Source organism: Pelophylax lessonae, assembly GCF_965119305.1.
Source record: "Pelophylax lessonae genome assembly, chromosome: 13".
NCBI lineage: Eukaryota > Metazoa > Chordata > Amphibia > Anura > Ranidae > Pelophylax > Pelophylax lessonae.
In genome coordinates, this window is record NC_138780.1 from 5,925,348 (window position 1) to 5,945,679 (window position 20,332).

At 39.9% G+C, this 20,332-nt stretch overlaps 1 protein-coding gene across 1 annotated transcript; it reads left to right on the top strand.

Moving 5' to 3' along the window:
• The first annotated feature begins 2,678 nt into the window (after positions 1–2,678).
• On the top strand, positions 2,679–17,766 carry KLHDC9 (kelch domain containing 9). The gene is made up of 5 exons (XM_082275604.1): positions 2,679–2,822; positions 9,790–10,307; positions 14,226–14,394; positions 14,934–15,132; positions 17,571–17,766. Exons 2-5 carry the CDS (start codon positions 9,802–9,804, stop codon positions 17,735–17,737), a joined length of 1,041 nt encoding a protein of 346 aa, XP_082131730.1. The 5' UTR covers positions 2,679–2,822; positions 9,790–9,801; the 3' UTR covers positions 17,738–17,766.
• Positions 17,767–20,332: the final 2,566 nt, after the last annotated feature.

The following is a 20,332-nucleotide window of genomic DNA, read 5'->3' on the forward strand; positions in this document are numbered from 1 at the left end:
CTAGAGTCACCTTCCCTACAGTCACCTTCCCTACAGTCACCATCCCAACAGTCACCTTCCCTACAGTCACCGTCCCTACAGACACCATCCCTACAGTCACCGTCCCTACAGTCACCATCCCTACAGTCACCGTCCCCACAGTCACCGTCCCTACAGTCACCGTCCCTACAGTCACCGTCCCCACAGTCACCGTCCCTACAGTCACCGTCCCCACAGTCACCACCCCTACAGTCACCGTCCCTAGAGTCACCTTCCCTACAGTCACCATCTCTACAGTCACCATCCCAACAGTCACCATCCCTACAGTCACCATCTCTACAGTCACCGTCCCTACAGACACCATCCCTACAGTCACCATCCCTACAGTCACCATCCCTACAGTCACCTTCCCTACAGTCACCATCTCTACAGTCACCATCCCTACAGTCACCATCTCTACAGTCACCATCCCTACAGTCACCATCCCTACAGTCACCGTCCCTACAGTCACCATCCCTACAGTCACCGTCCCCACAGTCACCGTCCCTACAGTCACCGTCCCTACAGTCACCGTCCCCACAGTCACCGTCCCTACAGTCACCATCTCTACAGTCACCATCTCTACAGTCACCATCCCAACAGTCACCTTCCCTAAAGTCACCATCTCTACAGTCACCATCTCTACAGTCACCATCCCAACAGTCACCTTCCCTACAGTCACCATCTCTACAGTCACCATCCCTACAGTCACCTTCCCTACAGTCACCGTCCCTACAGTCATCATCCCTACAGTCACCGTCCCTACAGTCACCACCCCTACAGTCACCGTCCCTACAGTCACCGTCCCTACAGTCACCGTCCCCACAGTCACCGTCCCTACAGTCACCATCCCTACAGTCACCTTCCCTACAGTCACCACCCCTACAGTCACCTTCCCTACAGTCACCACCCCTACAGTCACCTTCCCTACAGTCACCTTCCCTACAGTCAAGCCGCCCTCCGAAGCCGTCGCCGAAGCCGTCGCCGGAGTGAGAGGAAACCGCCCGCCGGGAGTCCCGGGACTGAAGACAACAGAAGCCGTCGCCGCTGCCGGGCTGCTCCAGGTAAGTGCACTGGTCTGGGGGGGGGGGGGGGTGGCACATTGCATTGAAAGGGGCACGCACGCTGATCTCTGCATTGAAGGGGGGCATGTACCATGACCTGTGACATGCCTGTACCATCATCTGTTCTTATTCTGTATGTATGGACTCTGCACAGTACTACTTCTCCTGTCCTGTATGCCGGGTGTAATTCTCAGTATCTGTTCTTATTCTGTATCTATGGACTCTGCACAGTACTACTTCTCCTGTCCTGTATGCTGGGTGTAATTCTCAGTATCTGTTCTTATTCTGTATATATGGACTCTGCACAGTACTACTTCTCCTGTCCTGTATACTGGGTGTAATTCTCAGTATCTGTTCTTATTCTGTATGTATGGACTCTGCACAGTACTACTTCTCCTGTCCTGTATGCCGGGTGTAATTCTCGGTATCTGTTCTTATTCTGTATGTATGGACTCTGCACAGTACTACTTCTCCTGTCCTGTATGCTGGGTGTAATTCTCAGTATCTGTTCTTATTCTGTATCTATGGACTCTGCACAGTACTACTTCTCCTGTCCTGTATACTGGGTGTAATTCTCAGTATCTGTTCTTATTCTGTATGTATGGACTCTGCACAGTACTACTTCTCCTGTCCTGTATGCCGGGTGTAATTCTCAGTATCTGTTCTTATTCTGTATCTATGGACTCTGCACAGTACTACTTCTCCTGTCCTGTATGCTGGGTGTAATTCTCAGTATCTGTTCTTATTCTGTATATATGGACTCTGCACAGTACTACTTCTCCTGTCCTGTATACTGGGTGTAATTCTCAGTATCTGTTCTTATTCTGTATGTATGGACTCTGCACAGTACTACTTCTCCTGTCCTGTATGCCGGGTGTAATTCTCGGTATCTGTTCTTATTCTGTATGTATGGACTCTGCACAGTACTACTTCTCCTGTCCTGTATGCTGGGTGTAATTCTCAGTATCTGTTCTTATTCTGTATCTATGGACTCTGCACAGTACTACTTCTCCTGTCCTGTATACTGGGTGTAATTCTCAGTATCTGTTCTTATTCTGTATGTATGGACTCTGCACAGTACTACTTCTCCTGTCCTGTATGCCGGGTGTAATTCTCGGTATCTGTTCTTATTCTGTATGTATGGACTCTGCACAGTACCACTTCTCCTGTCCTGTATGCTGGGTGTAATTCTCAGTATCTGTTCTTATTCTGTATGTATGGACTCTGCACAGTACTACTTCTCCTGTCCTGTATGCCGGGTGTAATTCTCGGTATCTGTTCTTATTCTGTATGTATGGACTCTGCACAGTACCACTTCTCCTGTCCTGTATACTGGGTGTAATTCTCAGTATCTGTTCTTATTCTGTATGTATGGACTCTGCACAGTACTACTTCTCCTGTCCTGTATGCTGGGTGTAATTCTCAGTATCTGTTCTTATTCTGTATGTATGGACTCTGCACAGTACTACTTCTCCTGTCCTGTATGCCGGGTGTAATTCTCGGTATATGTTGTGGGTGGAGCTCTGGCTGTATATGGGGGAGGTGACGTAGAGAGCGGTAGACATGGAATATCCGGTGTGACGTTGCTATGACGATGGATGGTGTTGGTAGGACGGTCGGGTTGCACACTGAGTACATTCGTAGCGAGGATCCTCCTTCTGGCAGCTGTTGCTAGGGAGACGTGTCAGTTGCTGGGGCTGTTGCCATGGTAGCAAGACCACAACGACATTCCTGAATCCCGTAAGTGTAGATATTTAATAAACCCAGCATGGGCAATAGAAATGGCATCATCTCATCTATATACTGTGTGTCTGTGTATATACTCTATATACTGTATATGTGTGTCTGTGTATATACTCTATATACTGTATATGTGTGTCTGTGTATATACTCTATATACTGTATATGTGTGTCTGTGTATATACTCTATATACTGTATATGTGTGTGTCTGTGTATATACTCTATATACTGTATATGTGTGTCTGTGTATATACTCTATATACTGTATATATGTGTCTGTGTATATACTCTATATACTGTATATGTGTGTGTCTGTGTATATACTCTATATACTGTATATATGTGTCTGTGTATATACTCTATATACTGTATATGTGTGCGTCTGTCTATATTCTCTATATACTGTATATGGATGTGTCTGTGTATATACTCTATATACTGTATATGTGTGTCTGTGTATATACTCTATATACTGTATATGTGTGTGTCTGTGTATATACTCTATATACTGTATATGTGTGTCTGTGTATATACTCTATATACTGTATATGTGTGTCTGTGTATATACTCTATATACTGTATGTGTGTGTGTCTGTGTATATACTCTATATACTGTATATATGTGTGTCTGTGTATATACTCTATATACTGTATATGTGTGTCTGTGTATATACTCTATATACTGTATATGTGTGTGTCTGTGTATATACTCTATATACTGTATATATGTGCGTCTGTGTATATACTCTATATACTGTATGTGTGTGTCTGTGTATATACTCTATATACTGTATGTGTGTGTCTGTGTATATACTCTATATACTGTATATGTGTGTCTGTGTATATACTCTATATACTGTATATGTGTGTGTCTGTGTATATACTCTATATACTGTATGTGTGTGTCTGTGTATATACTCTATATACTGTATATGGATGTGTCTGTGTATATACTCTATATACTGTATATGTGTGTCTGTGTATATACTCTATATACTGTATATGTGTGTGTCTGTGTATATACTCTATATACTGTATATGTGTGTCTGTGTATATACTCTATATACTGTATATATGTGTCTGTGTATATACTCTATATACTGTATATATGTGTCTGTGTATATACTCTATATACTGTATATGTGTGTCTGTGTATATACTCTATATACTGTATATATGTGTATGTGTATATACTCTATATACTGTATATGGATGTGTCTGTGTATATACTCTATATACTGTATATGTGTGCGTCTGTGTATATACTCTATATACTGTATATGGATGTGTCTGTGTATATACTCTATATACTGTATGTGTGTGTCTGTGTATATACTCTATATACTGTATATGGATGTGTCTGTGTATATACTCTATATACTGTATATATGTGTGTCTGTGTATATACTCTATATACTGTATATGTGTGTCTGTGTATATACTCTATAAACTGTATATGTGTGTCTGTCTATTTACTCTATATACTGTATATGTGTGTGTCTGTGTATATACTCCATATACTGTATATGTGTGTCTGTCTATATACTCTATATACTGTATATGTGTGTCTGTCTATATACTGTATATATGTGTGTCTGTGTATATACTCTATATACTGTATATGTGTGTGTCTGTGTATATACTCTATATACTGTATATATGTGTGTCTGTGTATATACTCTATATACTGTATATAGATGTGTCTGTGTATATACTCTATATACTGTATATGTGTGGTTGTGTATATACTCTATATACTGTATGTGTGTGTGTCTGTGTATATACTCTATATACTGTATATGTGTGTCTGTGTATATACTCTATATACTGTATATGTGTGTCTGTGTATATACTCTATATACTGTATATGTGTGGTTGTGTATATACTCTATATACTGTATTTGTGTGTGTCTGTGTATATACTCTATATACTGTATATGTGTGTCTGTGTATATACTCTATATACTGTATATGTGTGTGTCTGTGTATATACTCTATATACTGTATATGTGTGCGTCTGTCTATATACTCTATATACTGTATATGGATGTGTCTGTGTATATACTCTATATACTGTATATGTGTGTGTCTGTGTATATACTCTATATACTGTATGTGTGTGTGTCTGTGTATATACTCTATATACTGTATATGTGTGTGTCTGTGTATATACTCTATATACTGTATGTGTGTGTCTGTGTATATACTCTATATACTGTATATGGATGTGTCTGTGTATATACTCTATATACTGTATATGTGTGTGTCTGTGTATATACTCTATATACTGTATGTGTGTGTCTGTGTACATACTCTATATACTGTATATGGATGTGTCTGTGTATATACTCTATATACTGTATATGGATGTGTCTGTGTATATACTCTATATACTGTATATGTGTGTCTGTGTATATACTCTATATACTGTATATATGTGTGTCTGTGTATATACTCTATAAACTGTATATGTGTGTCTGTCTATATACTCTATACAGATGTGTCTGTGTATATACTCTATATACTGTATATGTGTGTGTCTGTGTATATACTCTATATACTGTATATATGCGTGTCTGTGTATATACTATATATACTGTATATATGTGTGTCTGTGTATATACTCTATATACTGTATACGTGTGTATGTGTATATACTCTATATACTGTATATGTGTGGTTGTGTATATACTCTATATACTGTATATGTGTGCGTCTGTCTATATTCTCTATATACTGTATATGGATGTGTCTGTGTATATACTCTATATACTGTATATATGTGTGTCTGTGTATATACTCTATATACTGTATATGTGTGTCTGTGTATATACTCTATATACTGTATATATGTGTGTCTGTGTATATACTCTATATACTGTATATATGTGTGTCTGTGTATATACTCTATATACTGTATATGTGTGTCTGTGTATATACTCTATATACTGTATATAGATGTGTCTGTGTATATACTCTATATACTGTATATGGATGTGTCTGTGTATATACTCTATATACTGTATGTGTGTGGTTGTGTATATACTCTATATACTGTATATGGATGTGTCTGTGTATATACTCTATATACTGTATATGTGTCTGTGCATATACTCTATATACTGTATGTGTGTGTCTGTGTATATACTCTATATACTGTATATGGATGTGTCTGTGTATATACTCTATATACTGTATATGGATGTGTCTGTGTATATACTCTATATACTGTATATGTGTGTGTTTGTCTATATACTCTATATACTGTATATGTGTGTGTCTGTGTATATACTCTATATACTGTATGTGTGTGTCTGTGTATATACTCTATATACTGTATATGTGTGTGTCTGTACATATACTCTATATACTGTATATGTGTGTGTCTGTGTATATACTCTATATACTATATATGTGTGTGTCTGTGTATATACTCTATAAACTGTATATGTGTGTCTGTGTATATACTCTATAAACTGTATATGTGTGTCTGTCTATATACTCTATATACTGTATATGTGTGTCTGTCTATATACTCTATATACTGTATATATGTGTCTGTGTATATACTCTATATACTGTATATGTGTGTCTGTGTATATACTCTATATACTGTATATGTGTGTGTCTGTGTATATACTCTATATACTGTATATAGATGTGTCTGTGTATATACTCTATATACTGTATATGTGTGTCTGTGTATATACTCTATATACTGTATATGTGTGGTTGTGTATATACTCTATATACTGTATATGTGTGTCTGTGTATATACTATATATACTGTATATAGATGTGTCTGTGTATATATACTCTATATACTGTATATGTGTGTCTGTGTATATACTCTATATACTGTATACAGAATTGTCTGTGTGTATATATATATATATATATATATATATATATATATATACGGTACAAACACTCACCGGACACTTTATTAGGTACACATGGCTAGTAGCAGGTTGGACCCCCTTTTGCCTTCATTCTTTGTGGCATAGTAGGCGTGTCATTGGGTATTAGGGGCGTGCCTTAGTAAAGTAGGCGTGTCACTGGGTATTACGGATGTGCCTTAGTAAAGAAGGTGTGTCATTGGGTATTAGGGGTGTGCCTTAGTAAAGTAGGTGTGTCACTGGGTATTAGGGGTGTGCCTTGGTAAAGTAGGCGTGTCGCTGGGTATTAGGGGTGTGCCTTTTTAAAATAGGCGTGTCACTGGGTATTAGGGGTGTGCCTTAGTAAAGAAGGTGTGTCATTGGGTATTAGGGGTGTGCCTTAGTAAAGTAGGTGTGTCACTGGGTATTAGGGGTGTGCCTTAGTAAAGTAGGTGTGTCACTGGGTATTAGGGGTGTGCCTTTTTAAAATAGGCGTGTCACTGGGTATTAGGGGTGTGCCTTGGTAAAGTAGGCGTGTCGCTGGGTATTAGGGGTGTGCCTTTTTAAAATAGGCGTGTCACTGGGTATTAGGGGTGTGCCTTAGTAAAGTAGGCGTGTCATTGGGTATTAGGGGCGTGCCTTTGTAAAGTAGGCGTGTCACTGGGTATTATGGATGTGCCTTAGTAAAGTAGGTGTGTCCCTGGGTATTGGAGGTGTTCCTTAGTAAAGTAGGCGTGTCGCTGGGTATTAGGGGTGTGCCTTAGTAAAGTAGGTGTGTCCCTGGGTATTGGAGGTGTTCCTTAGTAAAGTAGGCGTGTCGCTGGGTATTAGGGGTGTGCCTTAGTAAAGTAGGCATGTCACTGGGTTCAAGGGGTGTGCCATAGTAAAGTAGGCATGTCACTAAGTATAAGGGGTGGGCCTTAGTAAAGTAGGCATTTCACTGGTTATTAGGGGTGTGTCTTAGTATAGTAGGCATGTTACTGGGTATTAGAGGTGTGCCTTATTAAAGTAGGTGTGTCACTGGGTATTAGGGTTGTGCCTTAGTAAAGTAGGTGTGTCACTGGGTATTATGGATGTGCCTTAGTAAAGTAGGCGTGTCACTGGTTATTAGGGGTGTGTCTTAGTAAAGTAGGTGTGTCACTGGTTATTAGGGGTGTGTCTTAGTAAAGTAGGTGTGTCACTGGATATTAGGGGTGTGCTTTAGTAAACTAGGCGTGCAACTGGATATTCGGGGTGTGCCATAGTAAAGTAGGCGTGTCATTGGGTATTAGGGTGTATCTTTGTAAAGTAGGCATGTCACTGGATAATAGGGGTGTGCCTTAGTAAAGTAGGTGTGTCATTGGGTATTAGGGTGTATCTTTGTAAAGTAGGCGTGTCACTGGATAATAGGGGTGTGCCTTAGTAAAGTAGGTGTGTCATTGGGTATTAGGGTGTATCTTTGTAAAGTAGGTGTGTCGCTGGGTATTAGGGGTGTGCCTTTTTAAAGTAGGCGTGTCACTGGGTATTATGGATGTGCCTTAGTAAAGTAGGCGTGTCACTGGTTATTAGGGGTGTGTCTTAGTAAAGTAGGTGGTACATAGAGAGGGGTTCCCCTAAATGGGACTTTTTAGGCACAAAAAGATCTAGTATATAATAATCAAAAATAACTTAGATAATAATGGTGATTTTATTAAATGTGTATAAACAAAAAATTAAAAACAAATACAAGCTATACCAAATGACACCAATAATCAACCAAATGACAGAACTTTAACCCGACATGTTTCGAAGATAATAAACTTTCTCTTCTTCTTCAGGGGAAGCTCAAGTAAGTATTAGGGTTGACAGTGTCTAGACTTAAATAGCTTGTACAAGGGGTTAAAACCAAGGAAGCTGGGCTTGATCTGACTGGCGGTGTGGGCTGCTGATATGTATATGCAGCTTGGATGGTATAACAGGGTAAGCTGACCCGAGACCTTCAATATGGGCGTCTGAAGTCCAATGAAGTTAGGAAGCCAAACACGGTACCATATCTTATCCCTCTTATAAATAACAACAGTATCTGCTGTCTGCTCGCTGGAGAGGATCGGTTTGTCCATCTACACATCCTTTAAGCTGTCTGGCTTTAACACCATTTATAAGAGGGATAAGATATGGTACCGTGTTTGGCTTCCTAACTTCATTGGACTTCAGACGCCCATATTGAAGGTCTCGGGTCAGCTTACCCTGTTATACCATCCAAGCTGCATATACATATCAGCAGCCCACACCGCCAGTCAGATCAAGCCCAGCTTCCTTGGTTTTAACCCCTTGTACAAGCTATTTAAGTCTAGACACTGTCAACCCTAATACTTACTTGAGCTTCCCCTGAAGAAGAAGAGAAAGTTTATTATCTTTCGAAACATGTCGGGTTAAAGTTCTGTCATTTGGTTGATTATTGGTGTCATTTGGTATAGCTTGTATTTGTTTTTAATTTTTTGTTTATACACATTTAATAAAATCACCATTATTATCTAAGTTATTTTTGATTATTATATACTAGATCTTTTTGTGCCTAAAAAGTCCCATTTAGGGGAACCCCTCTCTATGTACTGTCTATTAGGGATGTGGCACATTTGAACATTGGTCATATACACCCTTCTCTCTAGTAAAGTAGGTGTGTCACTGGGTATTAGGGGTGTGCCTTAGTAAAGTAGGTGTGTCACTGGGTATAAGGGGTGTGCCTTAGTAAAGAAAGGTGTGTCACTGGGTATTAGGGGTGTGCCTTAGTAAAGTAGGTGTGTCACTGGGTATAAGGGGTGTGCCTTAGTAAAGTAGGTGTGTCACTGGGTATTAGGGGTGTGCCTTAGTAAAGTAAGCGTCACTTTAATTTGGGGCATAGAGCATAAGTGTCATTTGGATTTGGGGGTGGGCCTAATAGAGGTGTGTCACTAGACATTCAGGGGCGTGCCTTAATGGAGAAAGGGGTGTGTCTTAGTAAAGCAGATGTATCAGCAATTATTGAGTCTTCCATTAATAAACATGGTGCTGGCTTAGTGGGACAACATGCATACACAGTTTATGGCTCTCCCACCTAACCTATTCCCATGATTCTTCTCTCTTATTCCAGGAAGGACACCCCATGGCAGCCTCTCATTGGACATGGACTCCAGTGGCTCAGGATGCCCAGTTCGCCCGCGCATTCCACACCTGTACTCCCATCCGGGGTAAACTCTACCTATACGGCGGGGTCAGATCAGGGGCCCCCAAAGAACCTCTGCTTAGTGATGTGGTAATCTTTGATCCTGAGCAGAAACCATCAGTCAATAGCAGCGCCCCACAGGTTGTTTCCGGGAGGAGCCACCATGACGCCGTCCCGTTGGGGGAGAGGTGGCTGTGCGTGGTGGGGGGCTGGGATGGCTCGCAGCGCCTGTCCTCCATCCTCAGCTATGACACAGAGACCACAGAGTGGGCGACGTGGACAGGTGAAGCCTCCAGCCGCCCTCCGGTGGGGCTGAGTAGCCACACATGTACCAAGATTTCCGACAATGAGCTCTGCGTAGTCGGCAGGGAGGGAGGAGTGCGGACACAGAGGCGGTACTCTAGCGTGTATACTCTGCTGCTGAACGCCGGGCTCAAGACCTACGTGTAAGTAATTAGGTCATTCAAAACCTCTATACTCTTCCTTTTTGGAATCCAGGTTGGAAAACATTGATATTATCGTACACTCAATGGAGGCCACCATTTTGGAATCCATTTTAGGATTTCTCTTTTCGAGCAAACTGATGCGCTGGGGTCTGGTACAGCCCCCAAAAAATTGTAATATATATACTGCTAACACAGCTTAGCTAAAAGGGGTAGATTTGGTAACTGTACCCTCAGGGGTGGGCTCTGCTTTTTGGTTGGCAGTTCCATGTTCCTTATGGGTGTGGCTTCTTCTAGCACTCTAAGGCATCCAAAACCCACTCTCCAGAGGTAATATTCTACATGAAGTACATACATTCCCCTTAACTATATAAGACAAGTTTGCTAAAAGTGGTAAATCTGGTAACTGGAGGTAAGTTTTTTTTTTTTTTTGCAGGTGGTTTCATGTTCCTCAGGGGTGTGGCTTCTTCAAGAACTATGTGACAGCTAAAATCCACTATGTAGAATTAATATAATACTACCTGAAGTGCATACATTCCCCTTAGCTACATATGACAGCTTTACAAAAGGTGGTAAATCTGGTAATTGAACCCTTGGAGGTGGGCTTTTGGGCTTTATTTTTGAAGGTAGTCCTATGTTCCTCAAAGGTGTGGCTTTTTCCAGGGTCATAAGGCAGCCAAAATCTACTATATGGAATACATACTGTACATTCCCTTAGCTACATATGACCACTTAATTTAGGGTGGTATATCTGGTAACTGTATCATTGGAGGTGAAATTTGTTTTCTCTGAGGTTCCATGTTCCTCAGGGGTGTGGCTTCTTCAATAACTATGTGACAACTAAAATTATTATAATACTACCTGAAGTACATACATTCCCCTTAGCTACATAGGACAGCTTTACTAAAGGTGGTAAATCTGGTAACTGAACCCTTGGAGGTGGGCTTTATTTTTGAAGGTAGTCCCATGTTCCTCAAAGGTGGGTTATAAGGCAGCCAAAGACTACTATATGAAATACATACTGTACATTCCCTTAGCTACATATGACCACTTAACTTAGGGTGGTATATATGGTAACCGCATCAATGGAGGTGATATTTGTTTTTTTAGGAGGTTCCATGTTCCTCAGGGGTGTGGCTTCTTCAAGAACTATGTGACAATCAAAATTAATATAATACTACCTGAAGTACATACATTCCCCTTAGCTACATAGGACAGCTTTACTAAAGGTGGTAAATCTGGTAACTGAACCCTTGGAGGTGGGCTTTATTTTTGAAGGTAGTCCCATGTTCCTCAAAGGTGTGGCTTTTTTGAGGGTTATAAGATAGCTAAAATCTACTATATGGAATACATACTGTACATTCCCTTGGCTACATATGACCATTTAATTTAGGGTGGTATATCTGGTAACTGTATCATTGGAGGTGAAATTTATTTTTTTAGGAGGTTCCATGTTCCCCAGGGGTGTGGCTTCTTCATGAACTATGCCACAGTCAAAATCCACTATCCAGAAGTATTATAATACTACTTAAAGTACATACATTCCCCTTAGCTACATAAGACAGCTTTACTAAAGGTGGAAAACCTGGTAGTTGAACCATTGGAGGTAGGATTTATTTTTGGAGGAAGTTCCATGTTCCTCAGGGGTGTGGCTTTTTTCAGAGCTATAAGGCAGCCAAAATCCAATATCCAGAAGTAATACACTACATGAAATATATATACTGTACATTTCCCTTGGCTACATATAAAAGCTTCACTTAGGGTGGTATATAAACTGTATCCTTGGAGATGGGATTTAATTTTTGAGATGGTTTTATGTTCCTCAGGGTTGTGGCTTCTTTAAGAACTATAAGACAGCCAAAATTCACTACCCAGAAGTAGCATAATGCTACTTAAAGTAGACTATTCCCCTTAGCTACAATACTACGTGAAGTACATAGATTCACCTTAGCTACATAAGACAGCTTTACTAAAGGTGGTAAATTTGGTAATTGAGCCTTTTGATGTGGGCAATATTTTTGGAGGTTGTTCCTTAGGGGGTGTGGCTTTTTCCAGAGCTATAAGCAGCTAGAATCCACTACTACACATGTAGTGTAATAATGCACTGCATGAAATACATACTGTACATTCCTCTTAGCTACATATAAAAGCTTCACTTAGGGTGGTAACTGTATCCTTGGAGGTGGGATTTATTTTTGGAGGTAATTAAATGTTCCTCATGGGTGTGGCTTTTTCCATTGCGATAAGCAGCCAAAATCCACTACTACACATGTAGTGTAATAATATACTGCATGAAATACACTCTGTACATTCCCCTTAGCTACATATGAAAGCTTCAGTTAGGGTGGTAACTGTATCCTTGGAGGTGGGATTTATTTTTGAAGGTAGTTCCATGTTCCTCAGGGGTGTGGCTTTTTCCAGAGCGATAAGCAGCCAAAATCAACTACTACACATGCGGTGTAAAAATGCACTGCATGAAATACATACTGTACATTCCTCTTAGCTACATATGAAAGCTTCAGGTAAGGTGGTAACTGTATCCTTGGAGGTGGGATTTATTTTTGGAGGTAGTTCTATGTTTCTCAGGGGTGTGGCTTTTTCCAGAGTGATAAGCAGCCAAAATCCACTACTACACATGTAGTGTACTAATTCACTGCATGAAATACATACTGTACATTCCTCTTAGCTACATATGAAAGCTTCACTTAGGGTGGTAACTGTATCCTTGGAGGTGGGATTTATTGTTGGAGGTAGTTCCATGTTTCTCAGGGGTGTGGCTTTTTCCTGAGCGATAAGCAGCCAAAATCCACTATTACACATGTAGTGTAATAATACACACTGCACATTCCTCTTAGCTACATATGAAAGCTTCACTTAGGGTGGTAACTGTATCCTTGGAGGTGGGATTTATTTTTGGAGGTGGTTCCATGTTCCGCAGGGGTGTGGCTTTTTCCAGAACGATAAGCAGCCAAAATCAACTGCTACACTACACATGTAGTGTAATAAAACACTGCATGAAATACATACTGCACATTCCCCTTAGCTACATATAAAAGCTTCACTTAAGGTGGTAACTGTATCCTTGGAGGAGGGATTTATTTTTGGAGGTAGTTCTATGTTTCTCAGGGGTGTGGCTTTTTCAGGAGCAATGAGCAGCTAGAATCCACTACTACACTTGTAGTGTAATAATACACTGCATGAAATACATACTGTACATTCCTCTTAGCTACACATGAAAGGTTCTCTTAGGGTGGTAACTGTATCCTTGGAGGTGGTATTTATTTTTTTAGGTGGTTCCATGTTCCAGAGGGGTGTGGCTTTTTCCAGAGCGATAAGCAGCCAAAATCCACTACTACACATGTAGTGTAATAATATACTGCATGAAATACATTGTGTACATTCCCCTTAGCTACATATGAAAGCTTCACTTAGGGTGGTATCTGTATCCTTAGAAGTGGGATTTATTTTTTGAGGTGGTTCCATGTTCCACAGGGGTGTGGCTTTTTCCAGAGAGATAAGCAGCTAAAATCCACTACTACACATGTAGTGTAATAATACACTGCATGAAATACATACTGTACATTCCTCTTAGCTACACATGAAAGGTTCTCTTAGGGTGGTAATTGTATCCTTGGAGGTGGGATTTATTTTTTTAGGTGGTTCCATGTTCCTCAGGGGTGGGGCTTCACAGACAAAATACACTATGCAGAAGTAACATAATACTACTTAAAGTACATAATTCCCCTTAGCTACATAAGATAGTTTAACAAAGGGTAGTATCTGAGGACCCTACTTTTTTGAGGTGTTTCCATGTTCCTTGGGGTGAAGCTTCTTCCAGGACACACATTTCCCTTAGCTGCATATAAAAAAAATGTTTTGACAAAAGAACATTTTTTAATAAATGGTTTCCTGTGCCTTCAGGTACAAGGAGGAGGAATGGCACCCTACGTCTCGGTCTGGGCATTCTGCCCTTCTCTTGAGAAGCGATACAAAGCCTACAAAGAAAGTTGGATATTCCCTCTATGTGTTTGGTGGACGGGAGTCGTCTGCAGCTGATGTGGTTGGACACTGGGGCAGAGACAAAGTCCAGGTGAGTGTCAGAGTTTGGCTAACCTGCAGATCTTTTGGAACACTGAGCCCTGGCTCATCTAACACTGGGGCTCACAGTACCTTAGGATTTGATGAACCCTAAAAATAGCAAATTAAACCTAAATTGCAGCTCCAGCTAAATTTTAATTCTCGTTGGAGTGCAAGACTTCACAGTGGGGCATTTTCTCCAACTCCAAAGTCACGATGGACTATAGCTTTAAAAGCTTGCCCGCATTCTCCACGTATTTCTTTGGAGAATCCACTAGAGGGAGTATAATATTATCAGCTAAGCTGCAAAGCCATATTCTCAGTCTCTCATAGCCAGTGATGGGGTGGGGGGGTTAGCTCTACCAGACCAACCTAGATGACCACCAAAGTTTCTCAAGACAAATTAAAACAATTACAAAATCAAGAAAATTTTGGTAAATTTTATGGTCATTAAAAGCTTTCTTGCATGTGAAGATTCCGTTAGTTGTACAACCAAATTTACAGATAGAGGTCTTAAAATGGTGTCATTCATATTTTTTGTGTGCCCCGTAGGAGAACACGGAGCCCTGCCCTCGACTTACAGAACAGCTAGCACGACTTCTGTCCTCTAAGGGGGCAAAACGTGCTGAGCCCAAGGATCTGAGGCACCATTCATGTTCCAAGGTTGGCCCGTTTGTGGTTGTATTCGGTGGAGAGACTCTTTCCAGGGGCCGAGATGCAGTTTGCAATGACCTCTATGTGGGCGACACACGTGAGTTGGCTCTAGAAGTTCACACCTGCTCTTTACCGACCTACGCCTAAAATGATGTCTAAATCCAACCCCTTGTGATGTTTCATATACCTCTTCTGGCTCCCGAAAAAGTATCATATATAGTGCTGCTAACACAACTTAGCTAAAGGCTGTAAATCTGGTAACCGTACCATCGGGGGGAGGGGGGGGGTGAACTCCACCATTCCATTTTTTGGAGGTGGTTCCATGTTTCTCAGGGGTGTGACTTCTTCTACAGCTATAAGCTAGCCAAAATGCACTATTCAGAAGTATTATATACTACAGGACATACATTAAATCCTCTTAGCTACATAAGGCAGCTTCTCTAAAGGTTGTAAATCTGATAACTGAACCCTTGGAGGTGGGTTTTCTTTTTAGAGGTAGTTCCATGTTACTCAGGGGTGTGGCTTCTTCTAGAGTTATAAGACAGCCAAAATTCACTATCTAGAAGTATGATATACTATAGGACGTACATACAATCCTCTTAACTACATAGGACAGCCTCACTAAAGGTGGTAAATCTGATAACTGTACCCTTGTAGGTGGGCTTTATTTTTGGAGGTGGTTCCAAATTTCTCAGGGTTGTGGCTTCTTTTAGGGATATAAGACAGCCAAAATCCACTATTCAGAAGTATTATATACTACAGGACATACATTCAATCCTCTTAGCTACATAAGACAGCTTCTCTAAAGGTCATACATCTGAAAACTGTACCCCTGGAGGTGGCCCCATGTTTTTCAGGGGCGTGGCTTCTTTTAGAGCTATGAGAAAGCCACTATCTAGAAGTATGATATACTACGGGATGTACATACAATATTCTTAGCTACATAAGCCAGCTTCACAAAAAGGTTGTAAATCTGAAAACTGTACCCCTGGAGGTGGGCTTTATTTTTGGAGGTGGTTCCATCTTCCTCAGGGGTGTGGCTTCTTTTAGAGCTACGAGACAGCCAAAATGCACTATCCAGAAGTTTGATATACTATAGGATATACATTCAATCCTCTTAGCTACATAAGTCAGCTTCTCTAAAAAAAAATAAAAACCCACCTCCAGGGGTACAGTTATTAGATTTACGACCTTTAGAGAAGCTGTCTTATGTAGCTAAGAGGATTGTATGCACATCCCATATTATATCAAACTTCTGGATAGTGCATTTTGGTTATCTTATAGCTGTAAAAGAAGCCACACCCCTGGGGAACATGGAACCACCTCCAAAAATAAAGCCCACCTGCAGGGGTACAGTTATCAGATTTACAACCTTTAAGAAAGCTGTCTTCTGTAGCCAAGAGGATTGTATGTATGTCCCGTAGTATATTATACTTCTGGATAGTGCATTTTGGCTGTCTCATAACTCTAAAATAAGCCACTCCCCTGAGGAACATGAGACCACCTCTAAAAAAAAAAAGAACCCACCTCCAGGGGTACGGTTATTCGATTTACGACCTTTAGAGGTGGTTCCATGTTCCTTAGGGGTGTGGCTTCTTTTAGAGCTATGAGAAAACCAAAATGCACTATCTAGAAGTATGATATACTACGGGACGTACATACAATATTCTTAGCTACATAAGACAGCTTCTCTAAAGGTCGTAAATCTGATAACTGTACCCCTGGAGGTGGGCTCTATTTTTGGAGGTGGTTCCATGTTCCTCAGGGGTGTGGCTTCTTTCAGAGCTATGAGAAAGCCAAAATGCACTATCTAGAAGTATGATATATTACGGGACGTACATACAATCCTCTTAGCTACATAAGACAGCTTCTCTAAAGGTCGTAAATCTAATAACTGTACTCCTTGATGTAGGCCTTTTTTTTAGGGGTGATTCCATGTTCCTCCAGGGTTTGGCTTCTTCAAGAACTTTAAGGCAACCAAAACCCACTATCTGGAAGTATTATATTGCTTTGTGAAGTATATACATTCTCCGTGTCTCTGTTGGACAGGCCTAGCTAAGGGCGGTAAATCTTGTACCTGTACCCTCGGAGGTGGGCTTTACTTTTTGGAGGTGGTTCCATGTTCACTAGAGGCCTGGATTCTTCCACATACATTCCTCCTAACTATTTTTTCCAGGAGTCGAGATGCTATTTGTAAGGACCTCTATGTGGGTGACACACGAGTTGGCCCTAGAAGTACCCACCTGCTTTTTAGTGACCTAGCTACGCCCAGAACGATGTCTTACCCCCCCCCCCCCCCCACTTGTGATGGTACATATACCTTTTTCCCTTTGCTTAGGACAGTAGGACTCCTGGAATGTGGTATGGTTATAGTGAGGAATTCCAGTGGGTGTGTCCTTGATGGTTTTGTCAATGTCCAATCACCAGGTGCCAGCCTATAGCCCCTACTCTATGAATACTTTGTGTCCCATAATGTAGGATTGATATATATATATATATATATATATATACGTTTTTTGTTTGCTCTTTTTTAAGGTTCCCTCCCCATGTCATGGTTCCGATTCCCAGGCTTCAATCCTCAACACAAGAGAGTCGGCCATCAGACCTGCTTACTAAATGACCGCCTCTACTTGGTGGGCGGATTCGGTGCCGACGGCAAGACGCCATGTCCAGAGATTTGCATGCTGGAGATCAGTTTATGACCAGGGTCTGGCCAAAGGGGGGGCAGATACAGGGGTACCTTGGGTGCTTTCACCGGGGGGGGGGGGGGGGGGGCGTCAGAACCTACAACCTATCCTACTGAGGTAGGTTCCAGCTTATGAGAGGGATGGGGGGCACACTTTGGCCTTTTCACCTTGGGTACTCCAGGACCTTGTCCCCTCACCATTGATGACATCTTTGGGATTTGAAGGACCTGCCTTGGCAATGTTCTTTCTACTGACTGATGAGTTGGGATTTCTTGAAGTGCAAAAAAAAAAAAAAAAAAACTTTATGTGAAAAGGACATTCTCAAATACAACAACTACACCTGTACAGAGCATGAGAGCTCAGAGAAGCTCCGCCTTTCATCAGGAAAAATTCATCCTTGAGCTACAGGGGGGTTTTTTTCAAAGTGATTTCTCAGCAAAATAAAGCATGGAGACACGGACAGATGGATGGATGGATGGATGGATGGGGGAGTTTGCTTTAACTATCAAAAATGAAAAACAGATTGAAAAATTAAAAATGGCTTTTGGTTTGTGGTTCTTATATTCAGTGTAGGTATAGCAATGACAATGTCAATACACATTTTTGTCCACTAGATGGAGACAGTCAGCCAAATATATTTTACTATCATCTCCTATTATTTCTAATTCCTTTTTTTTTTTTTCTATATTCTCTTATTACTAAATCCTTTAATTCATTTTTTTTCCCCAATTCCTTTTATTGTTTTAAATTGTTTTATATTTTTATTATTTCTAATTGCTTTTATTTTTTTTTATATAATTTCTAATTGGTTTTATATGTTTTTTTTTATATATTTTTATTATATCTTATTGCTTTCATTTTTTATATATTATTTCTAACTGTAAATAAATAAATATTTCTAATTGGTTTTATATTTTTTTATTATTTCTAATTCCTTTTTTTTTATATTTTTATTATTTCTAATTCCTTTTTTTATATTTTTATTATTTATTTATTTTTGCTTCTAATACCTTTTATTTATTTTTTTTCAAATTATTATTTGCTTTTTTTTTTATATACTTTTATTTCTAATTCTGTTATATACTATTTATTCTAATTTCTTTATTTTTATTATTTCTAATTCCTTTTTTCTTTTTATTTCTAATTGCTTTTATTCTTTTATATTTTTAATATTTCTAATTGCTTTTATTTTTTTCATATTTTTAATGCTTGTTCTATATATTTTTTTATTATTTCTAGATCCTTTTTTTTGTATTTTTATTATTTCCAATTCCTTTTATTTTTCAACTTATTATTAAGAATATCAAAAACAAATCACATCACTTTTTTTCATAGTCACCTTCCTTTGCGATGCATTTTTCCTAGCGTCATACCAACTTTTGCTCTTTAAATAAGTGTGTATGTATATATATATATATATATATATATATATATATATATAATATATAAAAAATATATATATAAAATATAAAATAAAAGCAGGTAGAAATAATATTAAAAATAAAATGTATTTTATATATATACATACACACACACACACAAAAAAAAGTTGGGACACTGTACAAATTGTGAGCAAAAAAGGAATGGACTAATTTACAAATCTCAATGTTGAAAGTGAGACATTATGAAATGTCATGCCAAATATTGGCTCATTTTGGATTACTCGAGAGCTACACATTCCAAAAAAGTTGGGACAGGTAGCAATAAGAGGCCGGAAAAGTTAAATGTACATATAAGGAACAGCTGGAGGACCAATTTGCAACTTATTAGGTCAATTGGCAACATGATTGGGTATAAAAAGAGCCTCTCAGAGTGGCGGTGTCTCTCAGAAGTCAGGATGGGCCGAGGATCACCAATTCCCCCAATGCTGCGGCGAAAAATAGTGGAGCAATATCAGAAAGGAGTTTCTCAGAGAAAAATTGCAAAGAGTTTGAAGTTATCATCATCTACAGTGCATAATATCATCCAAAGATTCAGAGAATCTGGAACAATCTCTGTGTGTAAGGGTCAAGGCCGGAAAACCATACTGGATGGCGGTGATCTTCGGGCCCTTAGACGGCACTGCATCACATACAGGAATGTTACTGTAATGGAAATCACAACATGGGCTCAGGAATACTTCAAGAAAACATTGTCGGTGAACAGAATCCACCGTGCCATTCACCGTTGCCGGCTAAAACTCTATAGGCCAAAAAATAAGCCATATCTAAACATGATCCAGAAGCGCAGGCGTTTTCTCTGGGCCAAGGCTCATTTATAATGGTCTGTGACAAAGTGGAAAACTGTTCTGTGGTCAGACGAATCAAAATTTGAAGTTCTTTTTGGAAAACTGGGACTCCATGTCATCCGGACTAAAGAGGACAAGGACAACCCAAGTTGTTCTCAGCGCTCAGTTCAGAAGCCTGCATCTCTGATGGTATGGGGTGGCATGAGTGCGTGTGGCATGGGCAGCTTACACATCTGGAAAGGCACCATCAATGCTGAAAGGTATATCCAAGTTCTAGAACAACATATGCTCCCATCCAGACATCGCCTCTTTCAGGGAAGACCTTGCATTTTCCAACATGACAATGCCAGACCACATACTGCATCAATTACAACATCATGGCT

Excerpts from the sequence above, each read along its gene's own strand:
- KLHDC9 (XM_082275604.1), top strand. The coding sequence starts at position 9,802 with ATGGCAGCCTCTCATTGGACATGGACTCCAGTGGCTCAGGATGCCCAG. Across the intron at positions 14,395-14,933 it reads GGGGCAGAGACAAAGTCCAG|GAGAACACGGAGCCCTGCCC; the intron begins GTGAGTGTCAGA and ends TGTGCCCCGTAG. Across the intron at positions 15,133-17,570 it reads CCTCTATGTGGGCGACACAC|GTTCCCTCCCCATGTCATGG; the intron begins GTGAGTTGGCTC and ends CTCTTTTTTAAG.